A 27,167-nucleotide genomic window follows, 5' to 3' on the forward strand; every position below is an offset into this window, starting at 1 on the left:
TCAATGCATTAGAAAGCCAGGAAAATAAGTAGGCATAAGAATGCATTTGAATTCCAGTGAGCCTGCCTGATACATCATTCTAGAAACAAAGTTCCCATTTATATATAGAATTTACAGAAAGGAAATTGGTTAAAACTGATCTAATGCTGATGTGATCCAGAAGGAAGAGGGTTTTACTGTGACTGTCAGAAGTCCACATTTCCTAATTTTCAGAACATAAGAAATTAGTTGAACATGGTTTATATTTCCCACAACTAGCAATTTTCTGTCTTTGGAAAGTTTTAGAGGGAGGAGCTCAGAGGTGCTGTGGGAGGGGCTAAAGTTCATATTAAAGTTTTGGCACAAGAGGGAGAATTGTCAGAGTAGAAGGCTTCTTCTGAGGTTTCAATTTAAGATGATCAGTATTTATGTTCAGATTCTTCTAATAATTCTGTTTTGGAATGCTGATTCTCACATTATTCCCAGGATTGAAGAATGTGGACTTTCATGTTCTCAGGTAATCTCTTACTTTTTTCAATTCACTATCAATTAATATGGTAGTTGTGTGCTGCCAAAATAATTGTAGGAAAAGGAAGAAAGCAAAAATGGAAAATACTTCAGCTGTCCTGTACATTCACTTTATATTCCTGTCATTCTGAATGAAGTGTCCAAAGCAGCAAAGATGATTGAGGGAGTGTAAGAAAATGCATCTTTCATTATTTCCAACTGCTGTTTTTAGTACCTTTTAAAATCTGTATTTTGTATTTGAAAAAAAAATTATTTTGTTCATATTCATTACTTTGCACAGTCGGTTTTTACAACAGCAGTGATGCCAAAAAGATGTGGAGGGAGGAATGGGAGGTTTCAGAAATTGCTAATTATGTCAGGAATATATGAAACACTGACTTTCCTGTGAATAAATGAATTAAGCATGAGAAAAAATAAAACCTGTTTTTCATTTTGTGGGATGAATTGACCTCACTATTAAATTTAATGACTTCTGCATGTGCATGAAAGTGGAGTGTGAACCACACCATCTCTTTACTAGCTTTGGATTTTGTATAATTCAAAACATCCCCGCAAAGGGGCAGTATGGAGACATTCTACTCCTCTTGGCATTCTGAAATTGTAAGCATAGAGTAAACTGAAAGATAATTTTTAAAAAAAGTATTAAATAATAGGGAATCTGACTTTCAGTCTTAGTGGAAGTTGATAACTGTGTACTTGGTACAGAGAAGTGGAACTGATGGCATGAAAGAATTTGGCTGTCTGTACAATCATCTGCTTGAAGATATCAGTGTTTAGGCCAAGCAGTGAGATGTTCTAAAGATTGTCTAAATGTGGTCGTACTACCCAGATATTAAGTTAGTTCATGTTACAGCAATTTATTCTGTATTTTATGCATGTATCCTAGGAAAACAGTAGGAATAAAGATGCTTATAAAAGACTAGATTGAGCAAAAAAACCCCTCCCTATATTTAAATATTCCTATATTATAGTTATTATTCCTGTATTCAAATTCTGCAGTTTCTATCCACTGAGATAAAGTTTTTAGAATAATAAAATATAGTCATAAGAGATTAATCTGTAGATGTATCTGAACACTTTTCAAGAATGTTTATGTACTATACTTATGAATGCAAATACACATGTATTTTAAATAATTTATGCTCCTTGGTCTTCCGCAATGAGAGTTTAAAATGATTTTCCATTCTAATTTATCTCTCCAAAGAGTGTAGGACTATCAGACTCAGCATGTAAAAATCAATACCAACATTTTTGGTGAGTTTTAGTCTAGCGGATAGGATTTATCACTGGGGACCTTAATGGGTATCTTTGTCATATCTTAGGTAAGTATGTTAAAAAGACTGATTCACTAGTTGCCCAAGATATAGACACAGCCCTGAGGTTTGGCAGAGTGGATGCCTTTCTTTGCCTTCAAGAATCTGTCTTACACCTTTTCCAATAGTGAAGGTTAGATAACTGAGAAAGGTATTTTTTTTTATTTACAGAGGAAATATATTGTTTCCAGCATAATGGAATCAATCAATCAATCTTTTGTGATAGAGGCAGGATTCAGTTCATGTTCTCTATATGCTGTTTCTGCTAGTTGTATTCAATAGAATACTGAATGCGTTAATGACTTTTTAAGACAAAAATGTTTTCTCAGTGGAAACAATAATGATCTTAACAGGATAAATTACTGCCAGCATAGCATTTTCAATCTAGTGCAAAGCATTTTAGCTACATGAACTTTAGAGTCTCATGACTAGCTTGTTAGAGAAAACTTCTTCCTTTTCCTTTGAAAGTAACTTCAATATTCCTACATAACTGACCACTATTTGTGGGCTCAATCGCATTCCTACATTCCTTTTAAAAGGAAGCAGTCAGTCTTCTCCATAATTTATAACTCAGTGATCTTTATAGGGCCACTAACCAGGGGTTACAATTTGTCTTTGTGTGCAATATGTGTGTACTGATTTCTCCTATAGCATGTGAGATCACAAAGTGGAGAATTGATGACTTTTTTCCAGCAATTTGCTTAATGTGATATTTAGATCTTGTAGTTTTAAAACTATGATAAGTTTTCAGTAGCTGCTATTGTTAGAAGTATTATAGAAAATAGTTTTTTTCTTTATGGAGTTTTGCCAAAAGTTTGTACAGTAAATTTCTCTTCTGCAGACAAACTTGAGGCTGTGTGGTTCTCCATAAAGCAATAGGGGGATGAAAAGCAATTAATTTGGTTTTGAGCAGGTTTAATAACTGAAACTGCTGAGTCCAACTGGCAGACTAGATTTTAAGGTGGCTGCATCCATTGGATATTTGTGAGCAGTTTTGATCTCCGTGGGTACTCCTTAACAAAGTAAAGCACTGGTTGTACTTAAGAGGGAAATAGTGACAACTATTTTGAGGTATATGACTTGAAAAACCTTTGCAACGAACTGTTTGGATTTTGGATCTTATTACAAGTTTATGAACATTCTTAGTTTACCATAAGTATTCAGCAAGACACCCTTGCATTGCCTTTCATAAGGCAATATCCAGGTTTCATTACTGTACCAGAAACTGTACATCTGTTCAGTACGGGAAAGGAAAAACCAAAAGAATATTGGATGTTTATGCCAATATTATATGAAAATTTAAACAGCATGAAAATATACAGTTGTGGGTTGAGTGATGGCAAAGGAACAACTAAGCTTTTATTATGTATTATGATTTATTTCTCCTTCCATATTTTAATGACTTGGCTTTAGAGATCGCGTGATATTCTAGTATTCAGAGGTTAAATTATATGGGCATGGTCTCCGTGCCCCACCCAATAGCAAACACAGTTATCAACCAAGTTTCCCTGTAAAAGCATCGGGGAATCCCAGCCTGCAATTGAAATTGGGTTTGTACTCTACTCCTTTTACAATCCACATTGTTTGCAGGCTGTACACAAAGAAACAGGCTTATGCCAAATTTGAACAGCTGGTAAAGATCAAGACCACTACATCTAAAAACACTCCCCAGAACACTGGGAAATAGTATTTGTATTGTCTACCTCTGTACGTAGCAATATTTCCAAAGTCTGTAGATAAACAAGGAAACCCTAAACCAAATCTAGGATTTCCCTGTAATTATAAAAGTTATTGGCAGCAAATTCTTGATTAGCTACTGCTTGTTCATGCTATTTATAATTGAAATATGTGGTGTTTCTTTACTGGATCTTTATGCCACGGATTAGTCCATTCTTGCTGAATACTACACACTGCAAAACCAGTGATAGGCCACTAAGTCAGCTGACATACACTGGTATTCTTTTTTCATTATTAAGCAATTCATATTTTAAAAGTGATCCCAAGCCTCTAAAAAATGAGCATGATAATCTAGGTGACATAATTCAGTTGTTCTCTAAATTCTGATTGAAAAACTAATTTTAGACATGGAAAATGTCTAAAGAGACTAAAGACCTGTCTTAGAGTGAGAGAGATAGATTGCAAAGTCCCAACATAGAAAGATGATTCAACACAGACTTTTTTGTGTCTGCATTGATATACCTGATGGCTGAAGGAGATGCATAAAAATATAAAACATATTATCTGCTAATATTTGCTGAGATGCAGTACAATCCACGAGAGGATTTCATATACCTGCCCATTTACAGATGTTTTTCATAGTAGTTTTCACACTGTCAGAAAAATACATTTCCTTCTAAAACTTTCTTTTTCCATTTTTTTCCTTCTGATTTATTGGCTATTTTTTGGAAATCGGAACATTATTTGCCATCTTAAAAAAACAAATGAGAAAATATGCCTAAAACTGCAGTGTATTTCTGAGGAAGTTCCAGACCAGCTCTAAACTACTTGGCTAGGAATGATCTCAGAACCAGTAAATTCACATATATTCAGATGTGATACAGACGCATCCCAGCACTACCCCTGCATTCACAACCGTAGGAATTCGCTGGGCCAGAATTTTCTGAGGTCATGAGTAAACTGGAAAGTCACCCTAACTAGTGATGCTGAGTACTGGAATAAATTGCCTGTGGAACTTATACAGATCTCTGCACACAGTAAGAAAATATAGCCCAGATATGTCTAATATAGCTCACATACATCTCAGATAAAGGTCATTCTTCCCAAGACAGAAATGTAGAGTCGATGACATCTTGAGGTTTTTTCAAAGATAAATACTTCTGCTTTCATTCATTCATTCATCCTTTTCTCTTTTGTGGGATCTATAGATGGTCTTTCAAATCATATTTCACATATTGCTTTGTAACAGTCAGCTGAGCTAAAGCCCTGTTTTGCTCATAGTGTGTCCTGTCCTTGCGGCATGCAAAATATGGGACTTGCCATGAAAACTGTATGGGACATGCAATCTCATTCAGGAGATGTCTATGCAAAAATGAAGAGAGTTTTAGTTTTACTTTGCAACTTACCTGTAGGTCTTTCTTTTGCAAAGAAGTGTTTCAACATAGTTGCTTTGAATAAGTGTGGTAAATTTCAATCATTTCTGGAAAACTGACTGTCTTGAAATTGCCTCTACTTGTCTGCATATTTTCAGAGAGTGTGAATCACATAAACAACACTGTACAGTACTAGATGTGCATTCATTGTCTTTTCTTGGAAAAAGAATCTGAGGAAATAGAATTTATTGCAGTTAAGATTTTTCACTGTCTCCAGTTTTGTTTTTCCCTCTCATCCATACATATGCAAACTTCCTTAATCTTTTTCCCCACTTCCTCATCTCTCTGACCTGCTGTTCGTCCTTCTGTAACTGCAATGAGTTTTCTCCATTACTTTACAAATTTTGATATCTTTATGTTATAATTTGTCATAGTTTGTGGGGGTTTAATTTATTTTTATTATTCTCATTATATTGTGATGCTTCATGATTAGTTTTGGTCAGTAGTATGCGTTCTTTTGATTTTCTTCTCCCTCATTTTCAATATATTCTATTTATGTATGATACAATAGAATAATTTTTAGTGCATGGTCACACCTGTGTTAGCATTCAGTCTGCCTTTGTAGCTTATTTTCTCTTCCACTTAGAGGTCAAAAAGCACATATGCTTTTTAGGCAAATGTGTGGCATAGGTGATTTTCAGTGACTAAGTGCTATCATTAAAAATGAGACATAGTGTGAAGCAAAAATGAAGTTACTGAACACTGATGGATTTATTAAGCTGAGGCTGTGCCCATGAATTACTGCTGCTTCTAGGGACAAGAGCATGATCAGGAGGGTCAGGCGAAACAATGGTGCTGTTGTAAAGTTGGTAGGATCCTGCCTCTTTGGAAGCCTTTCTCTTGGAACTCTGCCTCCTTTAATAGGATTATGCTAAATTTAGCAACTACAGTACGAGGAAGATACATTATATAAAACCAAACTATGTGATTATTACATAGTTTGTTCCCCTTTCCCCCCACAAAATTACTATTAACAGTAAAAATTTGGAGAAATAGATTATGTAATGACTTTTCAAGTAATTATTTTTTGTTTTGTATTATATATTACTTATTTCTCCTTAAAATTTCCAGATTTAGTCATAACTAGCTTCTCTGTCAATTATCTCAAACTGAAAAGGTTTCACCTAGAATACACACTATAGGTATTTTTAATAGGGCTTTTCTACACAGCAAATTTTGAGTGTTTTTTAATTTTTCATGTATTCACACTGCTAGTTCTTTCAGGGAAAGGTGTTTTTGGCTTTTGTTGCTCTTGATAGGAGAGGAAAGGCATGTATGCAGGGATTCTGGTATAAGGTTTCTGATGAAGGATCCAGACTTTCAGACACAATAATGCAAATACGAATAGTTAAGAAATAATCCTCTCTCTCAAAAATTTTCAAATAGCTGCAGTATGTATTTAAGTATAACTGTAAAAATCTTCATGTACTAAAATTTTCCTCATTTGCTGTGGCTAGAATATTTCTGTAACTCAAGAAACACTATTAGAGCCAGTCAGGCATCTTTAGCATTGTGTTTAACGGAAGCAGATCCTTAACTGATACTGTGGCACCAGGCAAGAATACAGTAGCCTCCCAGGACTGCCATCTAAGACCACTCTTCCATGGCTTCTAGCATGTCCTGTAGGATCATTTGTATGGCCTTATACCCCTACACAACAACATAACAAGCTAAGGATAGAATAAAACCAAAGTCAATATTTAAAAATATTTCTCATCAGGAAGAGCTATAACCAGGGGTAGTTCCAGGATTATTTAGATTGGAATTTTCCTCTATTTAAGGACAAGAGGGAAAAATATAATTTTACTGGGAGCTCCAGAACTAGAGACGTGCTCCTACTTTGAAGGGAGTCTCAACCCTGACATGTGGTCTCCAAAGTCTTGAAATTGTTATAAGAAATTATTGTCAAGTGTGCTATGGTATTCTAAATTTTAGTATGAGTTTGTGATCCATGCTGGCAGAGTTGGGCTTAGCAAGTTCATTTTTAAGTCCCTATGCCCCCAACATGTCAGGATAGTGTCTGCAACACTCACCCATTTTGTGATGCTGCTTCATTCTTATGGTTGCAGGTTATTAAATACAGATTCAGTGGAGATCGTGAGAAAACATTAGCGACTTGTCAGGGCAGTATGAGAAACCTGCATGCTCAGCATGGTGCTGCCTCAAGTTAAGACAAGGGAAAAAGTTAAGCATTGGGTTAGTCTGATCTCCACTCTCTAGAGCCCAGGCACCTGAGTTATGAGCTGGAGTTCGATGTTCTCTCTGTAGAGCAGCTACTGAGAGCCACTCTTCCACAGTTCCAGTTTCTGGTTCTACTTGCATCCAGGGATCTTTGAGTTCAGAAAGGGAGGTATCTAATAAGCTTAGGTGCCTCTAGGGTTGGGTAGCAATTGGTTGGATATTGTAGATCATGGTACTCCGCTGAGACTACCACAGTTTGCTTAAATTATGTTCCAGGTACCTAAGTTCTTTTTTAGATTTGGCTGACTTAATAATTTTGAAAATGGCTGCAAACTTTGGCTTTATTTCACTACCAGTAAAAATGCAAAATCCTCACAGAGAAATTTCCTTACTTGGAAATTATGTGACCCTTTTCTTATGGCAAAGCTGAAGTTTGTATAGGTTTGATGGGTTTGCAAAGTTTTGGTAGCAGGGGTGGGGGATAGCTTCTGTGAGAAGCTGCCAGACCCACCACTGGCCAAGGTCAAGACCATCAGTGATCACAGAATATACTGAATTGGAAGGGACCCACAAGGATCATTAATAGTGCCTCTGAAATAATAGATTTCTGTTATCACCTGATGAAGCAGGTGGATGCCTGAAGGAAGTTGGGATCCTGTGGGAATTTTGTTCTGGGGCAGGCTCCTGGCACGACCCATGGACCCACAGACAGAGGAGCCCCTGCTGGAGCAGGTTTGCTGGCAGGACTTGTGACCCTCTGGGGGACCCACACTAGAGCAGTTTGTTCCTGAGAAACTGACCCCCTTAAAAAAAAAAAGGGACCCACACTGGAACAGTTAAAGAAAAACTGCAGCCTGTGGGAAGGACTCACCTTGGAGAAGTTCATGGAGTTTTGTCTCCTGTATGAGAGACCCCATTCTGGAGCAGGGGAAGGAGGAAGAGTATGAAGACTCCTCCCTCTGAGGAGGAAGGAGCAGAAGAGACAATGTATGATGAACTGACCACAGCCTCCATTCCTTGCTATCCTGTACTACTGAGGGGAAGTAGGTAGACAAACTGGGAGTGAAGTTGGACCTGTGGAGAAAGGAGGGGAGGGGGAAGGTGTTTTAAGATTTGGTTTCTATTTTCTCATTATCTTAGATTTTAATTGGCAATAAATGAAACTAATTTCCCCAATCTGACTCTGTTTTGCCCATGATGGTAACTGCTGAGTGATCTCTTCTTGTCTCTACCCAGGAACCTTTTGTTATATTTTCTCTCCCCTGTCTAGTTGTGGAGGGCAGTGACAGAGGACCTTTGGTGGACACCTGGTGTCTCACCAGGGTCAACCCACCACAATAGGCAAAAAAATTTATCCCCATTTGCATCTGATTAAAAGTTCATTCAAATCAGTGGAAAGTGTCTTCCACAATTTCTGAATGTGAGCAGCATGGCATTTTTCCTTTATAAATGTCACGTGTAAAGCTGAGCACTGTTCTGCTCCTGGGACTGATTCTAAACATTTATAAAAAGAATACTTGCCTAGAGCAAAACAGTGAGGACTTTTCTGTGTATGCCAGAGAGCTGGTAAACCAGGCCTGCAATGTATTTCCTCTTTTTGCTGAGCAATAGTGTTAGGTCATATGAGAAGACAGTAACTGGAATAGAAAAACATCTTCAAAATAAAAATATACATTTCCAAAAGAAATAACCACTGTCTTCAGCACCAATGAGCAGTTCTGTGCTGGAGGGTCTCTTCTCATAATCTTCACTTAAATTCTTACCCTTTCCCCCCCCCTCTTTTTTTCTTTTCTGTGGCAATCTTGCTGCCCACTGATTCCAGCCACTTCTGAGACTGCAAGTCTCAGTGCTGTCAGTGTTGTTGAGGGATAGTTTTTCCTGTAGCCTCTTCTGTGCTATAAAGATCATCATTCCATCCTAACTTCAAAGCATGGGATATTCATGGTTGTCTTGAGAGCTTGTGGAATCTGCATCCTCCAGTTTTTCAAGAAACAGCCAAAATATTGTCTGACTTGATCTGATGTTGGTGTTAGTACTGATTCTAGCAGGAGGCCGGACTTGGCTACCTCCAGAGACCCCTTTCACCCTAAATTTCTTTGATTCCATTTTGTCATCCCCTGTATGAGATCTCCAGTCAGTCATTGAAATAATTAATGCTGTGTCAGGGTGTCCATGTCTTATTGTTAGACTAGAAGTGCTGATTTGGCAGATTAGTTCTCCTTTCAAGCAGCTGAGTGATCTGAAATTTTTGTCACTCTGTGTATGAAATGGTGCTGATTTATACCAGCTGAGGGTATGGCATTTAAAGTACATTTTAATTTTACTGTGTCTATTGTACACTACTATGTTTTTTAACAACTTGTATTAATATTTTAGGAAACATGACATCAAAAAGGATTGACAAATTTTGGTTGTGTTTTTTTTTCTGTTTGGTTCTTTTTATTTCTAAAAGAAAGACGTTAGTGCATGCAGTAGCTTCAAGCAAATTCTGCTTCTAGTCCTGGAGCTGAAGCATACAATAGAACAGGCAGCTTTTAGCTCAGACTGTCATAGCTCCCTTTGGTCCAATAAATTTAAAATCAAGTGGTTTATATGTAGGTCCTTTTTGTATCATATTATTATAAAATAAAATTAATTTAAAAAGAGTGGAAGGGGGAATATTCTTTGCAGTTGAAAAGCTTCAAAGCAATACTGCTCTTTAGAAGGGATCCAGCCATGCAGCCACTGCAATGGCCAGAAGACGTTATATGCCACATGCAGTCCTGATAACATAATGGACAATGCAGTCAAAATACAGGAACGGGATTCCTCTGCAGCAATACAGTGCAGGAGGAAATACATACTGACTGGAACACAGACAGATATTACCTTGCTCTGCTGGACTCAAGCCAGCTCTCATCCAAAAAGTGCGTGACCTCGTTAGCACTGTACTGAGCCTGAGGTTGATATCCCACTTCTCACTAGTAATTATCCTCTCAGGTTCAGCACTGTACTAATGTGATGGGATGGGTTTTGTTCAGCTTGGAACACACAGAGAAAAATCTTAGAGCTGGATAATGTGTAGGCATGACTCAGATGTTTTCCTTTTATCATTTTGTAAAAAAATCTAGCAACATTCAGGTGCTTTTGTAGAAACAGTAGTTCAAAGTAGTTCAAAATAATGCTTTGCCATAAGTTCAGGTGCCATTTCCTTTCTGCATGGGTAACAGTCCAAACGTTTCCATCTATGACTGTTTAGCTAGTCCCACTGCATGCTGCTCACATACATCTGATCACACATTGCCAGCAAAAGTTGAAGAAAAACCTTGTCGTTTGCCAAAAATAGAAAAGTATCATTAGTAAGATAGTTTCACCTTGGCAATGAGAGTAATTACACATGATGTCAAAACTTTTCTTTTGAGAAAAGGTCTTTTGAGGGCACTGTATTAGCAGTACTATGAATTTTTAACAGTTCTAAATTTTTATATTATGTGTATTAATCATTGCAATTCCTCTGGTTCTCGGTAAATATAACCACAGTTTTATTCAATTGCCAAGTGTGTTCTGGAGATCTATTAGTTTTTCTTTTCACCCAGTAACATGGTTTTTTTATGTATAAATACTTGACCATAATTTAGTGGGACAGGAATCACTGTGCTTTCTTCTACTGTAAAGAACTCTGTATCTGAAAATTCTAAAATTTTCTTTTACTGCAAGAATTCTTCTTACATTTGGTGAGATAAATACAGCTGTGAGCTTTCTAAGAATACAATGAGAAAAGTTCCAATCCCCACTAGCATCAATGATGTGTAAAGTGCGAAGCCATTAAGTCCTTCCCTGTGAAAATAGCTCTGGAAAAAGCTAAAGTATACTCACTCGTTTCCCTTTGTGAAGTTCTCTCTAGATAGTTTATGGGGCTGAATGTATCTATGAAAGGAATTCATTTATAGTCTGTGGAGCTTATGATAAAGCTCTGAATCCTCTCTGTTTCCATCCAAAGTTCTGAAAAGGTGTAGATCCATATAACTTTTCACTGTGGCTGTCCACTGCTCAGACCTTTTCTTTATGGAGGTGATCGAGATCACCTTTTCATTGTCAGGTTTTTCACTAAAGGCTATGAGAAATCGTTGAAGACTCTAATGGCCCAGGTTCTGTAGGCCCTTCCCTCCCTGAACTGAACTGGGAAAAGAAAGCTGCTCTTGATTGATTATACACACAGTAGCTCCCTCTCTGTTGAAGGATAAGTACTGATATGGCATGTTTGAGGTGCTCCCACCCAAGGCAAAGATTATTACAACTTTAAGAGGCAGCAATAAACCCTTTTCTCTTCAGAACTGTGCGTGGTTCTGGTCACTCCATTTGGACAGATACTTTAAAGTAGAAATAGCTGCTGAGAGGGGTGATGGTAAGAAGGAAAGCATGGTTGATTAGAATAAAAGAGCTTGACTTTTACAGTCTCAGAAAAGGCGGAGAAACCAGTTTATTACTGGTTGTAGATAAGTGAAAAGTAAATTCCAGGGTGGAAAGCATCTACTTAAGTGAAAAGATAATGAGTACGATCAGAAGTCAATACAAGCTAACCATTGTTGTGTTCATGTTAGAAATTAAAAGATTTGGTGCTGGCAGACAGTAGGGCTTCTGGAGTAGCCTTGGCTATCAGAGCAGTGCACATGAAAGCCTGACTGATTTTAGAATAACACTTCTCCAGTTTTTGAAAGGGATTGGATGATACGGTATCTGTGGTTATCGGGGACTAGACTCAGTGATCTGGGACATCCTTCCTATTTGTGTGCAGAATAAGATGGATTTGTGCAGAGCATATCCTCTCAATTGAAATTCAGAAAATTATGTGATTAAATTAATCATCTTTATCAGCCTTTTGGCTACAATTTGAGCATCAGTTATTGCAAAACCACTCTTTTCCTATGTTGTAAGAATGCATACATTCTTGCTTTGAATGGTGGTCAAAGAAAAGAAATTGTTGGAATAGATGGAAACATCAGAATATGATCATGTTGCCTTCTCTCTGTCCTCTCTGACAGCTGAACCTAAAGCAGAAATGTAGGTAATAGCTTTGCCACTGAGGATCTCTTAAAAGGGTGGAAAACTTCACCTACATTCACTGACTTTAATGTAGGTACCTTAATGAATGAATGTTAAGTGTCTGACAACCTAGTCCCAATTAAAGAATACATTTTAAGTCATTTTCAGGCATAGTACTCTTCCTTACAGAGTTGTGGAAGGGCTGCCGTACAACAGAGCTAACAGGTAGACTATGAAAACAAGTTTTTCTCAGATTCTTTCCTGCGTGACAAAACATCCAGGGAAGAATTTCCACAATTCTGCACTTGATTCAGTGCCTGGAGATATGAGAGGAGATGGGAAGCAGATCTGATCTTTTTTCCATTTCCTTGGTAATATTAATTCATGAAAACACTCTCTGTGCCCCCTAATACAAGTCTTCCTCCGCTGATCTCACTTTCTTCTCTACAGTTGTTAGGCAAAACAATGGGATATTACAATTGGCTTAGATTGAGAAGTTGCTGTGCTAGCTAAAAAATTGGCACCACACCTTCTATTCAGAATACTGCACGTTGGTGGTGTCTGTTCAGATAACCTCTAGCTAGAGTTGAGTAATACCACAAATGGGGAAAACCCTAGAGAAATAGGAAAATCCCTAACTGTTTGTGCATTGTGTAAGTATATTTTGCTTAGGCTCTTTGCCAAAGACGATATGAATCAAAGATGCTCTCTGTATAGGAGTAAAGTGTACTGTCATGTTCAGGATCTTATTTTTGCATAAAAGATGCCCTTGGGATTTGTGAAAGGGGAAGAAAATTTCCATTCTGGTTTTAGTGTGTTATGTTTTTCTATTGTACTCATCACTGAAAATTCCTGAAAACAAAAGATATAGAAAGTGGGAGAGGAACTTGGCTAATTCATTTGAGTTCTTCTTTCACACAAATGGTCTCTTTGGACTATTTTGCAAAATGATTGTAAAAGAAAATACCACCCCTACCCCCCTGGTATTGTACAATAAAAAGAAACATTTATAAAAAAATAAGGAATTGGGCTGTGACCAAATGTTGCTGTAACTGGCAAGTGTTTGTGCAAATATTTGATTATTTATGTAAACATTCCCAACAGCTCCTCACCCAGAACAAAACCAAGTGTCCAAGAATGACAAAATATCTACCTACCAGGACAAAAGTCACTGAAGCATGTGTTTCTTTTTTTCCTGTTAAAAAGATGAGAAAATACATGCAAAATCTCAGATGATAGGATTCCTCTGAGCAATATTGAGAATCAGTAATTAATTAGGATAAACTAGAGGGTATAAAAAGATTTCTGCATCATCCCACAACCTCACAGAAGTGGGTGTTCTGTTTTCCCCCCCCCCATGTTTGTAACTTTTACATAGAATGTCCATTTTTCAGGTGTCATAACAGGGACCCCAAAGCACTGACCTTATTTAGGCAAAAGGCTGAATCTTCTGAGTTTTGTGAGATTTTTGTTATTTACTTCAATGATATCTTAATTTTTTAATGGATTTTTTTGCCCTATAATTGTTAGAATGGTTAGAGAAGTTACTTTAAAGGTGTTACTCTAGAAATTTTGACTGTCACTTGGAAAGTCTGTTAAGCCACTTAACCAAAATATTTTCAATAGTCTGGCTGCCAAATGGGAAGTTAAAAATACGGAAGTAATTTGCTAAATTATTGGCCTCATTAGGGATTAATTTCTTCCAGTAAGTAATGGCTGAGTAAGTAGTTGATCCAACAGTTAGGTTTTCTCACCAAGAAAGTGAGCTCCCTAACTCACTCGCTTGATTTTTTGTAGTCATTTTGTGTATTTGTCTATTCCATTCCCTAGGGCCACGGAAAGCCTCAAGTAAAGAGACTGAATTCAAATTTTTCTTCAGCATACTTCAGCAAGATTTGATGAGAAATAATTCAAAATTATGATTTTAAAACAGCGGTTAAAATTACAGTAGTTTTGTATGAGCTGGCATGTTCCACTTCTATTGGTTTAGTGTTGCACTGAATAATTCAGAAAGCTATAGTCTTCTTTTTATTGATGAATGCGCAGAGGGAGAATCAGCAAACTACCAATGAAGCTTTTTTTCAGTGGTGGGAGGAGTGGGATGACGGGCAGAAGCAATCAATAAATAACAAATATTTCGATGATATGTTAGAGTAGAAATTAGGTCTTACCAGTTACAGTTTTTAGTTCTTCAGGGGGATTTGAGGAAATTTAAAAATCATTGAAATAGAAGTGTCCCAGTTTTAGAACAAGTTTGGTTTCTTTTATAGAATCAGAATTATTTGGGTTGGAAGGGACCTTTAAAGGTCATGTAATCAAGCCCCTCAGCAAAGACCAAGGACATCTTCGACTAGATCAGGTTACTCAGAGCTGTATCCAACCTGATCTTGAATATTTCCAGGGATGGATCATCCACCCCCTCTCTGGACAGCCTGTGCCAGTGTTTCACCACCCTCATTATAAAATTTTTATTCCTTATGTCCAATCTACATTTACACTCTTTCACTTTAAAAACATTATCCCTTGTCCTATTGCAACAGACCCTACTTCTATGAGTGTCAATATATTATACTGTAGAAGCAGCCAAAGCAATATCTTTAACAATGTCATGAGTAACTTTTATAATCTTCAGTCTATGAAAGTATATGACCATGTCTGTCTTATTATAAAATGTGGTATAAAATACCACCTTTTATGCATTTGCACTTTTGTGAGTCATAGTGACAAACTACCAATTGTAAACGATGACAATTTACCTCTAGAAGTGATTATTAAAAAATAAAAGAGCCAAAAGGACAGAGGAATGTGAATTAATACAGGTTAGTGGAACTGGTTTTCTAAAGGCCACCTTTAAAAAAGAGCTTATCTAGCTCCAGTTAAAAGCAGTGATGAAGGACAGAACACAAACCTCTCAGGTACCCTAGGCAGCTCCACAGGGGAACTAACATGCTGCCATTTCTCACCTGCAGCAGTAATAAGGCTTTGCTCTACAGCTGTGTTTCTGAGGAGGACAGAATTCCCTGTGGATGAAAGCCTCATGGAACACAAAGCAATAGTCATTTCTGTGATGTGCTAATGCTTACCCAGGCTGCAACCTCTGTGTTGGTATACAATTTGAGAACTTCTAAAAGTGTCCACCAGAAGACTTTTGCTGGCTCTAAAACTTACAGATTGTTGGCTAGTCAAAAAGATCTTAAAATGCTTTAAAAGGACTGAGAGCTGCTGTTGTGTTTGAGAGCAGAGGAGACAAGGTGGTGCCTGCTCCTTTTGTGAGTGTGATGAAAGTGTCCCTGTCAATAGGACACTGCTTTTAAAGGAAAGAAAATGGGGACATATATTCTGTATCCAAAAGAATACTGGTATAAGGGCTATGCCAGAAACTTGAATTCCAGAACAGCAGGAAACAGTATTTTCAGGCTAAGCAATAGCCTTTCTTTAGAATGTCATGCATAGCAGTCAAAATAAGATTTGTTATTTTTGTACAGAATTTTACTGTGTGGTTAAATGTTTATTTTACTGGGAAAATGAATGTAGTCTGTCCCAAAGACAGCTGGAAGCTTGTTAAAATCTCAGTGCCAGGTTCACTTTGCCTCTTACAAAGACACTTTCCCACTTCAACACGATAAGTACTGTGCCTGAGTAATTTTATTTTCAGGCTTCTGAGCCAGATTTCAGAAATAAAAAGGCAAGTCTTATTTCTAAACTTCATTTGCAATCACCATAATAATTTCTTTCTAGTGAGATCTTCTAGAAATCATATAATATTCAATAATGTTCTAAATATCTTCCATTAAAAAATTGCTGAGTTCCTTTGCTCTGGTATGAAGCAATCCATTGTAAAGTTTAATGAAACAATACATAAGCTATTGGTCAGTGGGAATGAGAGTACCTGATAAAATGCTGTCTGTATTTGATGGAACTGTTATACTTGTTAGAACAATTACACACCTCAGTAGGAATACATGAAAATGAGGATAATGCTGATCTTGTGTCCCCATACATATAAGGCTGCCATATGCAGTAGTGATATGCATTTTCACTGTATTTGAAAACCTTTTTTTAACCTTGAAAATTATTTCTATTATGAAATATGAATATGATTACCTGTTTAAGATATATTTCTATTTGTGTGCAATGGTGAAGCAATATTTATTTTTATTACTAGCTTTTACAATATTTTGTTTCTGTTTACAGGGGATTCATTGTAAAAGCAAACCTTCTGGTGAGTATATGCCATTCACATTTTTTATTATTATTTTTTTAAAGATAATTTATTAAAGATAATAAATCCACCATTGTAGTGACATAACATCACTGTCATGACAGGGTATTTACCACCAGTTTTCTTGTACAAAACATTGGAAATCGGTAGGTTTTGATAAACAATAGATTAGTAATGATTAGTTTTATAATTTGCCTTACCACAAATGGTCATTGAGAGAGTTTTTTTAGTCATTCTACATGTTTTTATTGCTTCTACTTATTATTACTATTATTGCCTACAATAATAATACAGGGTCTTGCACTACCTGAACTCTGAAGCCTCCAGCAATCACTTCTCCAGTGCACACAGTCATTTGCAGGGAAGTATGAGGCAGCTACCTTGCAGGCAGTCCCCCTTGAGAGGACAGTCATAGTTCTCCCTGAGAGGACAGTCCTAGCTGGAGGCACAACTCTGAGCACTGCCTGTCTCCACAGTGCCTTTCCTGAATCCATGTGGCACAGAGCATAGACAGGGAGAAGATGTGATGCTGAGCCACAGGCATGTGAGATTAAAAATTCCACCTGAAAAAGTCTTTAGTCTTCTACTGCTGAGCAGAGTGAACCTTTCGTGGCTGGTTCAAGGATTGTGAATGAATCTTGTTAGGATTAGACATCTGAGCTACAGTTACACAAACTACGTGGAAGGTAGTAGAAGAAACAGGGGTGTTGAGCCTTGCTCTGCTAGCTGAAGCATGCCTTAATGTCCTTGAGCAGTATAGTCTGAGGATACCGAACCCTCCAACCCTGATCTCAAAGGGAAGGACACCTGTAAATCTGTTGGTTATGAGTTAAAATCTGTGTTGGATATTACACAAATGCAGATCTAGATAGTGGAGACTCATAGGTACCATGAGGTGATGATTCATTCTGTCCTTTTTAGGACAAGGTGATTTATGTGCTGGGAGGGAGGTGAGCGGGATTGCCCCTCTCTGTTGACTGCAAGAATTGCTCAAGTCACAGTCACAGTTTGGCTGAATTTGGAAGGGACCTCTGGAGGTCATCTGGTCCAACCCCTAATGCAGGGACATGCAGATGAAGCACATAAGCATAAGTGAGATGTTTCTCTCTTAATTGGATATAGATTTTGGGCACTGAAGGGTTTGTAAACTAAAGATCCTTATCCTTCAAGATGATGTGCATGCAGCTGGTTGTAGGTTTTTCAGTGTTACCTGAAAATGACTTATCAGTTGTCTTTAACACAAGTAACATGTAGGATGACTCAGCCTTACAGAGGTGGTGAAAAAACATTTTTTTGTCTTCATTCTAATTCACTTGTGCAACAGTGGGTGTATAGTCCTTTCCCTACTTCCTTTTCTATTTATTATAAATTCTTTTTATTATTTATTATTCAAGGTAAAATTACCTTGAAAGACCTTAGATGTATAGTAGAGGACCTTTGCAGTAGTCATTTCTTTTAGCTGCAACAAAAAGGTGACTTTATTTCCCAGAATTTGCAACCACCAGCCCAGTAGTATTTGGCAACATAGCTTTGACTGCCTTCTTCCTCATGATCTTCTAGACTATTGGTAGTACATAAGAGCTACTGTAGTATTTGAAATTCACTGTAGTATATCCTGACATTGCTACAAAAATATTGATAATTTTAAAAAGGCCTTACATTTTTAGAGAATATATTTGGCACAGTATATCAGCAGGTTATTCAGTATCCTTGAAAGTCTGAAATATTTTCTGAACATACAACTGTGAAACCCCTTTAATTTACTGTGCATTGCAATCCATTGTGAAAGAGAGGCTGTCAGTCGAAATTTAATCAATTTCATAATTGCCATAAGTACTTTCAAGTAGCAAATTTTGGTATTTATTAACTGAAGTGCACCATGTGGTTATCTTGGAACATATCTACTTTGTTTATGAATTGTGTTGAATAATCCTAATGAACAGATGCAGCAGATACTATGATAAATCATATGCAAATAGGTTTGAAATACTACTGTAATTTATAGTCATGGAATGATATGCCAGTGAAGCAATTCTAGTGTGCTTTAGATATGCTCATAGATTTAGCACTGTCAGTATCATAAGTAGTTCAGATTCTTACAATTCTTGTAAGACATATAAGACAAAAAAACAGTTAGGATTTTCCATTGGGTGTTGGCCCAGGCTTGTTATTAATAGGTTTTCTCTACTTTTTTTTTTTTTAACCTGCTCTCCTATTTCATCTTCTTGCCTGAGGCTTCAAATTATCCATCTAATAATTTCTATTGCGTGTTCATTGCTCAGCTCTGGCTTCTATTATCCAGCTGTACATAAGGTGTGATTTGCTGTCATGACAGTTCTGGGTTGATTGCTGCATCATCAGATTAAAAAAAAATAATCTCCTGTGGTTGAGCTGATGGCAAAAATACAAGGAAAGTGTCTACATGATGAATAATAAGCCTTGGTTTCTTTATGCCTGGGCTTATGTGTGCTCATAATTAAGGAACCTTTTATTAAGCAACAATCCCTCTCTCATGTAGGGCTAATTACAGCTATCATTCATAAACACAAAATTTAGGCAAGATTTACTCAGCAGATGGTTCGTGTAGCAAAATGTATCTTTAAGTCTTCTGGGGTATAGATAAAGCTACTTCTGCAAAAAGGAAAATGAGATGTGTTCCAGAAGAAGATATCTTAAGGGGGGATTAAAAGATGATAAAGTAAGAGTTTACTGACAAATTAGTCAGAAATGAGTCTCATCCTGTGATGATTTATACAATGAAAATAATTTTGTGTCAGGTCTTCTTAAATCACATATTTATTTTGATCCAAAGCTAATATCCTCATACATGATATGATCCATTCAAATTATTATTAATGAGTTTTGCAGAATTTTTTGCGATTCTCAAAATGTATCATGAAATGAATGGGAAAAATCAAAAGTGGAAACGTAATTTCATTTCATCCAGTGTATTACATATTTGTTCTCAGTTTGAAGCTGGAAACTGTGATCACGGAGAATAGTGTCTCTGCTGACAGAAGGACAGTAGTCCCTAAATCTGTGTTTGTGCATCTAAGGGTGCTGATCCCATGTCAGCAATGCACCTAGGTTGACTTGGAATTCTCCTGAGATATTACCAACCCTGTGACATCTGATGATACCATGCCTCAGGCAGTAATAACTATGGACCAAATTCAATTAAGTCATGACAGTCTCCCCAAAAAATAATACGGTCAAATAATATGGTCAAATGCACCCAAAAAGAATACTTTGTAAACAACTCTCAGCTTTGACTGTATATAAATATATATATGCATATACATATACACATATACATATGTACACACACACACGTGTACAATGCTTTTCCCTTAAATCATTTCTACACAAACATAGGAATGGGCAAGATTATAGGCCTGGATCAAGAAATTTACACCAACGACCAAGGAATTAAGCAGAGACTGTTGCTCCTGCATACCACTGGGTATCTACAACTGCACGTCTTATGATTCAGTCAAGAAACTATCTTTTTGAGCAAAGAGACAGAGCTAAAACTAATCCTCACCTATCCCATTATTAGTAACAGTTATCAGGTAGTTCTGCAATATAATAACCTCCCAATTAATTGTGGGTGTTGTACAATAACTTTCCATCCTGAGATACCTTCAGGATTATTACACGGCCTATTCTTGGAACATGTAATATAGTATTCACATCTGGCTGCTGTGCACTGTTCTTCTTAGAGCTGTCTTAACTCTGTGGAAATGTTTATAAATTCTTCAAATGTCAATGTAGTCCACTGCTCTTAAAGCCTTATTCATATATTTTGAGTGATCTGTGTTTTGTCTTTGGTTTGCATAACTTGTCTTCTCTAGTTGCCAATATTTCTTTGAATAATTGACCTATGGCCAGGTGAAGTGAAGTGTCCTTGTTTTCCCATTCTCTTCTACTTGGTTCATATCAGCATATCATCTTCCCTCCAAAATATGCTTAATGTCACGAAACCAGGATAATGGAGTGGAGATTCGGGTATGAAGTGTTTGTCTTTTCTGACTTTTGATATGTATCATGCAGGACTTATTTCTCCTGATACCAAGTGTGAGGGCACTTAAAGCCTGACAGATTCAAGCCAAGGTGCCACAATTATGTCAATCTGTCTTCATGTCCTGCAGTATTGGTATCTGATCCTTGACAATGGGCTTCAGCTGCAACTGGACACTTTTCTTCTTTGGATGGGTTGGAGGGATAAGTAAGGATAAGCTTTGTCCCTCCTCCTCCCCCATATCCTACCTTTCCTCTGTGAGAACTGTGGATGTGCCTTCCTTGTGAGTCAATGGGCATCCACCCTTTACTACAGTTCTTGGTTAGACATTGAAGGATGCACCCTCTCCTGATGATTTTCATTAAGAGTGTTATCCTGAATTTTATGGCAAGAACAGTATTGTGGCACTGCTGTTTCAAACTTTTCTCTTTGCCATACTATTTGAACTCCTTCTAGGAGCACGTTAAGCAGTATGATTAATATGAATCAATTTTTTTTCTTCTTCTATACTCTTGCCAGGGGATAAGAATGTGCAGTAAAATGCTTTGTTTTACTTGGGTGGTTTTTAAATTTCATGCTATGTACTGAAGTGAGAAGGTTAAGAAACATTTTAAAAAATTGCTCTGATGTAGTTACAGCTAAAAAGATGTGTGCTGCATTGCATACTGCAAAGCCAAGGAAAACACCCTAATTCCCTGGCTATTTATTATGATAGCTTCTTGAACTCGTAATTTTTGGGACTACAAATAATGGAAGTGAAGTAGAGAAGCCCAAGGAATGCATTGAGGATTAAATCCACTGTACCAACCTAAATTCATAAATAAATAACTGATTTCTGTGCAGGGCAGTCAGAGAAGCAGAAAGAGATGAAATATGGCAAAATGATGGGGCCTTTTTCTTTTACACAGAAAAAGATGGTGGCTCTGCAAACTGATGTTCTAAGGCTTTGGAATGACTAAATTTCCATAGGGAAATAAGATGAGACATAGCTGTGTTTTGTGCCTACTGATTACTGTGTTCTGTGCCTTGAAGAAGTCCTGGATAATATTAATTCCGCTCTTGCTGTTTTGGTCTAAAGCAGAAGGAAATCCCGTAGGTGTAAGGGATTTTTCCATGACTAGGAATGCAATGGTGCCCTCTTGCGTGAAAGTGATATTTTAACAGCAATTGGGACCATCAGAAAATCCTAAAATTAAATCCTAAAAGATATGAGAGTGCTTGCAATATACAGGTAATGGTTTTGAAAAATGTTTAAATAAACTATTAGTTTAGCCATGATCCAGCAGATCTGATTATTTAAAAACAGTATTAGTCTAGATGTGTTCTGCTTTACTTAACTGTTAGAAGTCTGATTGCTGCCTCTTGTGGGTTAACACTTCCCTAAGCCCAGAAAATTATTATCAAACCTCATCTGTACTGTAGTTCTTTCCAACCTCCTGCATTGCTAGTGAAGCCAACTAGCTAAGTTAGCCATGTGAAAGTCTTAGGTAAAGTATTGGCTTTTGCAAAATCAGTGGTGGCTCCCCTACTGATTTCAGGAGAGCTGGAGCTCCACCTGTGGTTCTTTGTCTCACCCAGATATCCTGTGTGCAATAAGGTTTCTCTGTTCTTATGCTTGCATTTGCAGGTGGCATTTTTAACAGCTTCTGCCGTGATGCTCCTGCATCTTTATCTTCTATGGTACTGAGAAGCATGAAGATATCAACAGTGATGAAATGTGCCCAAGGAAGCCCATGCTCTCTTTATTTAAACATTAAAGGAACTCTGAGTCTGGATGGTAGGAATCAGCTTTCCTATTGAGCCGTGACAAATGAATTTTAACTTCCAATATAATACACATAACTTGTCCTCTACTAGTGCCTCAAGCATACTGATGCCCTTTTCTTTCTTGCTCTGAATGCATACACACACATACACACACTAATTTGGTCTTTGGCAACTCAGACATGGGTTACTGCCCCAACAGACGGAGAAACAGTTTATACATCTGAAGTTACAGTTCTGCACTAAAATGAAATGAAAGCACACAAACTTTTTGTGCATAGTCTATTTTTACTAACACCCTGCCATTCATATGCTTGTGTTACTGTTTAGATATTTCCTAGTTGCTTCACTCAGAGCTAATAGGTTCATTTTTAAAATTTGCATAATTAAAGCTTTAATTTAAAGCAACCAGTGTCAAATCATTGCTCCTACCCTCATGTGTGTGTTATCTATAATGTCCCTGTTTTAACACATATAAAAAATGTGTGCCTTTCACTTCAAAGGAAAGCTTACGATATGGTATATTTTAATTTATTTTTTGTATTTCTTAGAGATGCTTAAATTATATTTTTGCAATCTGTTCCTAACTCATTTCAGAAAATATCCGTGGACTGGAAATATGTTCTCTTTCACTGGACACACAACAGTCTCAGTGCACAAATGTGAGATTCACTAGGAAAAAAAGCAAGATGCTTAATGGAAAGAAGGTAGATGACTTTTTTTTAAGGGGTTGTTTTTAATTTAAATGTTTACAGGCCTTTGGAAAGAAGTATACTTTGTATCTCTCTTATTTTCTTCTCTTATTCACTTTGTGGAAAAATGCAATGAACTGTGTACTTCAGCATTGTCAAATGAAACTCCAAAACAAAATGACCTTTTTTATCCTATAAATTAAATTCCATACCATTTTTGTACTTCTTCCTTTTGGTAAAGGAAGCTGGCTATGCAAAGCCTAATTTTAGAGTATATCCAACATGAAAATCTATATGGAATTTAATAGTTACTGCTGTCAGTGAGGGAATGACCTGCTATAACTGGACCTCAACTTTTGTCTCCTAAATTACTTTCTGTCTCACAAACTGTTATTGGAGTGAATAAATTTGCTGAAGTTCTAATTAAATATTTAAACAGACATTTTTTCCCCATTCTGCAAGTGTTTGTGCTTGTAAAATGGCTAGGCTGGGGCTTTTGGTAGTATGAAAGATTTTTTTGCTTTTGAAGTTCAGTTAGCATTAAATACCTGTATTTCTATGCTTTTAGTATTATTTGATATCTTGTAGATATTTTGATTTCTAAAAGTGAAGAAGATAGCAACATCTTGGATTAGAAATGACGATACTCTGAAACCCTTTTGTTGAACTGTATCTGTTTCTTTTGCATTCTTAATGCTACAATATCTGAGACTGCTTAATGCTGCTTGTAAATATGAATAATCTGAAGAAAGAATATTGCTTGCTTAACTCTTGTTAACCAATGGTTTTTATGTATCTGGAAGTCATGCATGAACTTGATTTTATAAATGTTTTAAACAGGTACAGGTACAATTCAATTGTGTTGAAGTCAATGTAGCACAACACATCTATGTGACCATGAAAACTGTACCAAATTACTGTGAAGTCAAGCTGAGTCAGGAATACTATGTTGAAGGTAGGAAAACATCTTAAACCAGATGTTTTTCAAGAAACATCTTGTCAAAGAAAAAACCGAAACGAACCAAAAAACACAAAGGCAAAAGCAAGTCCAAACCATGGTTCTGGGATACACTGACATAACTGATGGTAGAACATGTATGCCAGGACCAGTCTTAGTCTACATTTCAGTGATTTTCTTTTTGTGTGCAAGGAAAGGTCTCAACTTGCTATGAAACACAGAGTTTATATCTAAAAGTATATGGAAAACCGAACAACGCTATGCATTTGTCTCAGCTGGCCTCCTTGTGATGGACACGCTCTTTCTCTGCCCTTGGGTTCAGCCCTGTGTGCTCTCTATCCTAAGATGGAGCCTCTGCTTCTCTGCATGGTTAGGCCATGGGTGGTTTCAGAGGACAAGGAAAGCTTAATAGGAAAGCCTATAGAAATTGACTTTTACTTTCGTTAACTAGTTGTTCTATTGCCTGGTGACACATTACTGGAAATGATAAGGTAGCAAATTTCCATGTTTTTGGGGTAAAGTGCCTACAAATTTTTTACAAATTATGCCATGTGCATACAAAAATATATTCAGCACTGTGGTCCAACCAAGATACAGTGTGGTCAGTGGAGGTAAGTGCAAAAAATGACATGAGAACCCTTGTTCGATCCAGTGCCTGGGTTTGTCCCACCTTCCCATCTCCAGAGCACATGAGTGGGGGGACTCTTGCCCTTGCCCCTTGGTAAAATGTCATCCCTTACATACAGTTCCACACTTTCATTGAAGTAAAGCCTTTTTGTGCTTGAAAAGCCTTTCATTTTCTTGATAAATCCTGGTTCACTATTGAAGCATATATGTACTTTGTGAATAAAGAGGAGGGAAAATAAAGTTTTATACAGCCCAGTTTTAAGACATTTTACAATGGTGAGTCAACAAATGAAAACAGGAAATATTTCTCTGTGAAAAAGCATTTTGTGGGGAAATGAGAGCAAAGGACTTGCTCTAATACTGAGTTATGCAAGGAGAGGTGAAAACAGTAGGCAGCACAACAAAAGCTGATTTAGTGTTCTTAAGTTAAGTTTTGGAGATACAAATATCAGATGTTAGTTCTGAAAGCATTGCCTGGATTCTAATTCTGGTAAGTTCCCTGCGAGCTAGATAAGGTGTTTCTTTCTAAACTTGGAATCAGAATGGCAAAAATGCACAGTTGTAAGGTACTAGGTGAAGAGGTGCAGTGTTATATCTTAGACTGATGCCTTAAACATTCCAGTAGAAACTCCACACTGGGGAGATAGTTCCTTAAGGCATATCGTGATACAATCACTGTGTGTGGGAAGAGTACTTTTCTTTTTTGCTGTTTATCTAGAAGCAGATGTAAATCTGCCTTTAAAAAGGGGGATAAGAGATAAGTTTCCTAATGAGAAGCTGTTGGATAATTTGAGAGTTTATTTACAGAATTATATGAATTAAGCAGCACTTAATAAAATTCTGGCTTTTATTTTGCAGATTGCAGGAACAGTGATGTGGGAAAATATATTCCAGCTTGTTTGGGTGAGCTGATTCTATACAACTTAGAGCTGTGAGATACTTCTGATGACCTACACCATGATATTTTTTCATACATGAATAAGCAGGCGAAAAATGTATTTCCAACTATCACTACTTCTAATTACCATGTAGTTGATAGGTCATGTCCTGGAAAATTATTTTCTCTGTGTTGACTTGGAAATGCTAGGTAGCAGATAAAGATATTTACAACCTATTTACTACTTAAACTTTTGGAAATAGATTTGTGTCCTTTCTGTGTACTTTGGATTGCTGGTTTTATATTTTGTCTATTGAAATATCTCATAAATAGATTGAAATTAATTTACCAAACTGCTATCCTGATTTTGGCATACCCATGAATATAAAAAAAAAAAAATCCCCCCACATACTGCATTTGTCTAGCACAGTTGCACATATTTTCTATGTAATGAAATTACAATCTTTGGTTAATCAGCTTTTATAGTAGTAATAGTGTGTATATTTCATGTATTTGTAAGATTACAATTATTAAATTTGAAGTAAAATACGTAGGTGTCTTGGCCTGTCAGTATTGCAAGTGCTATTTTAAAACTAAGTAATATTGAAGGAAAGTTATTGTATCTCATAAAATAAGAATAACTTGAGGAATATCAGGATATAAAAATAATAATTTCAAACATCCTAGGTAAGAATTTATAGATGTTGAATTTCATCTCCATGAAGTTATGAAATACGTGTTGTACCTTTTATAAATAAATAAAAAATAGAAACAATAAATTAATAAAGAAACAGATGTGATAATTTCATGCTTGAATTTTATTTTTCAGCTGGAAAGTTTGATTATAATGTAGACAGGGCAAGGAAACTTATAACAGTGAATGTATCCAACTTTCCTCGAGAACGAGATTATTATGTTCGCCTGTGCTACAAATGGTTTACCTGTGAAGATGCAGGGGCATTTGCTGTGGTGAGTTAAAGCTCATAGCAGTTTGTTGAACTGTTGAGAGGGTGACTTGTAGGTGGCAATGCTCATTAAGGTCACAGTTATAGGAAATGGCCTTCTACATCTATATCATTTGACTTTATTAAACGTAATTTACAGTCCTGGATTCATGACCATCTTTTTCATTTCAGATAAAAGGAAAGGAATCTTTTAAATCAGTTTCTCTGAAATATTCTCAGCTACTCCCGTGTCTTTGCATTGAGGTAATACAGTCTGGAATTTGGTACATACTTGCATTTCTGATTAAAGAAATTTCATCAGGGATTTGTGCTAAGAAATGAGGAAAAGTTTCTCAACCCAAGTTTTTGACAGGCTGGGATACAATTTACATTAATTTATGGAATGTGTTGTGTAAGACTATTTTGACTGATTTTTTATAAGTAAGATTAAAAAGAAAATTTAATCTGACTGAATATCAGCATATCATTTGATGTAGTATTGCATAAGAAACTAAAAGAGAAACTGAGGAAGCTGAGAGCGAGAACAAGTAAGTTTGGTAGATAATACCTGGCCGCAGGACTAACTCAACAACTCCTCTTGAATGTGACTGTGCTGGTAGGGAGATTATTTAAGGATCACACTTATAGCCATTCTAATATAAATGTTTTCATCAATGACATGGGCACAAATGGGTGGGAACATGTAATGAGGTTACACTTTGGAGGTGTAGTCAAAATGGACCACAGGGTCAGGGTAATTGTGGAATCTTCATATGTGACATAACCAAAGGACAATGAAGTGTCAAGTTTGAAGTCCAAGTTCCTGCACTGCTCTAATAAAAAGAATTCTAGCTGTAAAATGTGAGTCCTCATTTAGAAATAACAGTGGAGGAAAAAAGATGTGGGTGTAATTGTTCATCACAGGATGA

At 36.8% G+C, this 27,167-nt stretch overlaps 1 protein-coding gene and 1 long non-coding RNA gene across 2 annotated transcripts in view; one reads left to right on the forward strand and one right to left on the reverse strand.

Moving 5' to 3' along the window:
* Nucleotides 1–394: 394 nt before the first annotated feature.
* The window catches only part of IL17REL (interleukin 17 receptor E like), a 38,818-nt gene continuing 12,045 nt past the window's right edge, over nucleotides 395–27,167 (forward strand). The window contains exons 1-8 of the mRNA XM_025894636.1: nucleotides 395–496; nucleotides 16,328–16,355; nucleotides 22,004–22,153; nucleotides 22,738–22,847; nucleotides 23,673–23,787; nucleotides 25,276–25,320; nucleotides 26,124–26,263; nucleotides 26,431–26,502. Coding sequence (XP_025750421.1) covers nucleotides 395–496; nucleotides 16,328–16,355; nucleotides 22,004–22,153; nucleotides 22,738–22,847; nucleotides 23,673–23,787; nucleotides 25,276–25,320; nucleotides 26,124–26,263; nucleotides 26,431–26,502 — 762 coding nt within the window. The remainder of the gene's footprint in view (nucleotides 497–16,327; nucleotides 16,356–22,003; nucleotides 22,154–22,737; nucleotides 22,848–23,672; nucleotides 23,788–25,275; nucleotides 25,321–26,123; nucleotides 26,264–26,430; nucleotides 26,503–27,167) is intronic.
* LOC108638833 lies at nucleotides 8,655–15,170 on the reverse strand. The gene is made up of 3 exons (XR_001920096.1): nucleotides 15,097–15,170; nucleotides 13,291–13,328; nucleotides 8,655–8,748 (listed from the first exon to the last, which is right to left on the reverse strand). It is a non-coding gene; the product is annotated as an uncharacterized LOC108638833 (long non-coding RNA).

This window comes from Manacus vitellinus, unplaced genomic scaffold (assembly GCF_001715985.3).
Source record: "Manacus vitellinus isolate BGI_N305 unplaced genomic scaffold, ASM171598v3 scaffold_13_pilon, whole genome shotgun sequence".
In the NCBI taxonomy this organism is placed as follows: Eukaryota; Metazoa; Chordata; class Aves; order Passeriformes; family Pipridae; genus Manacus; species Manacus vitellinus.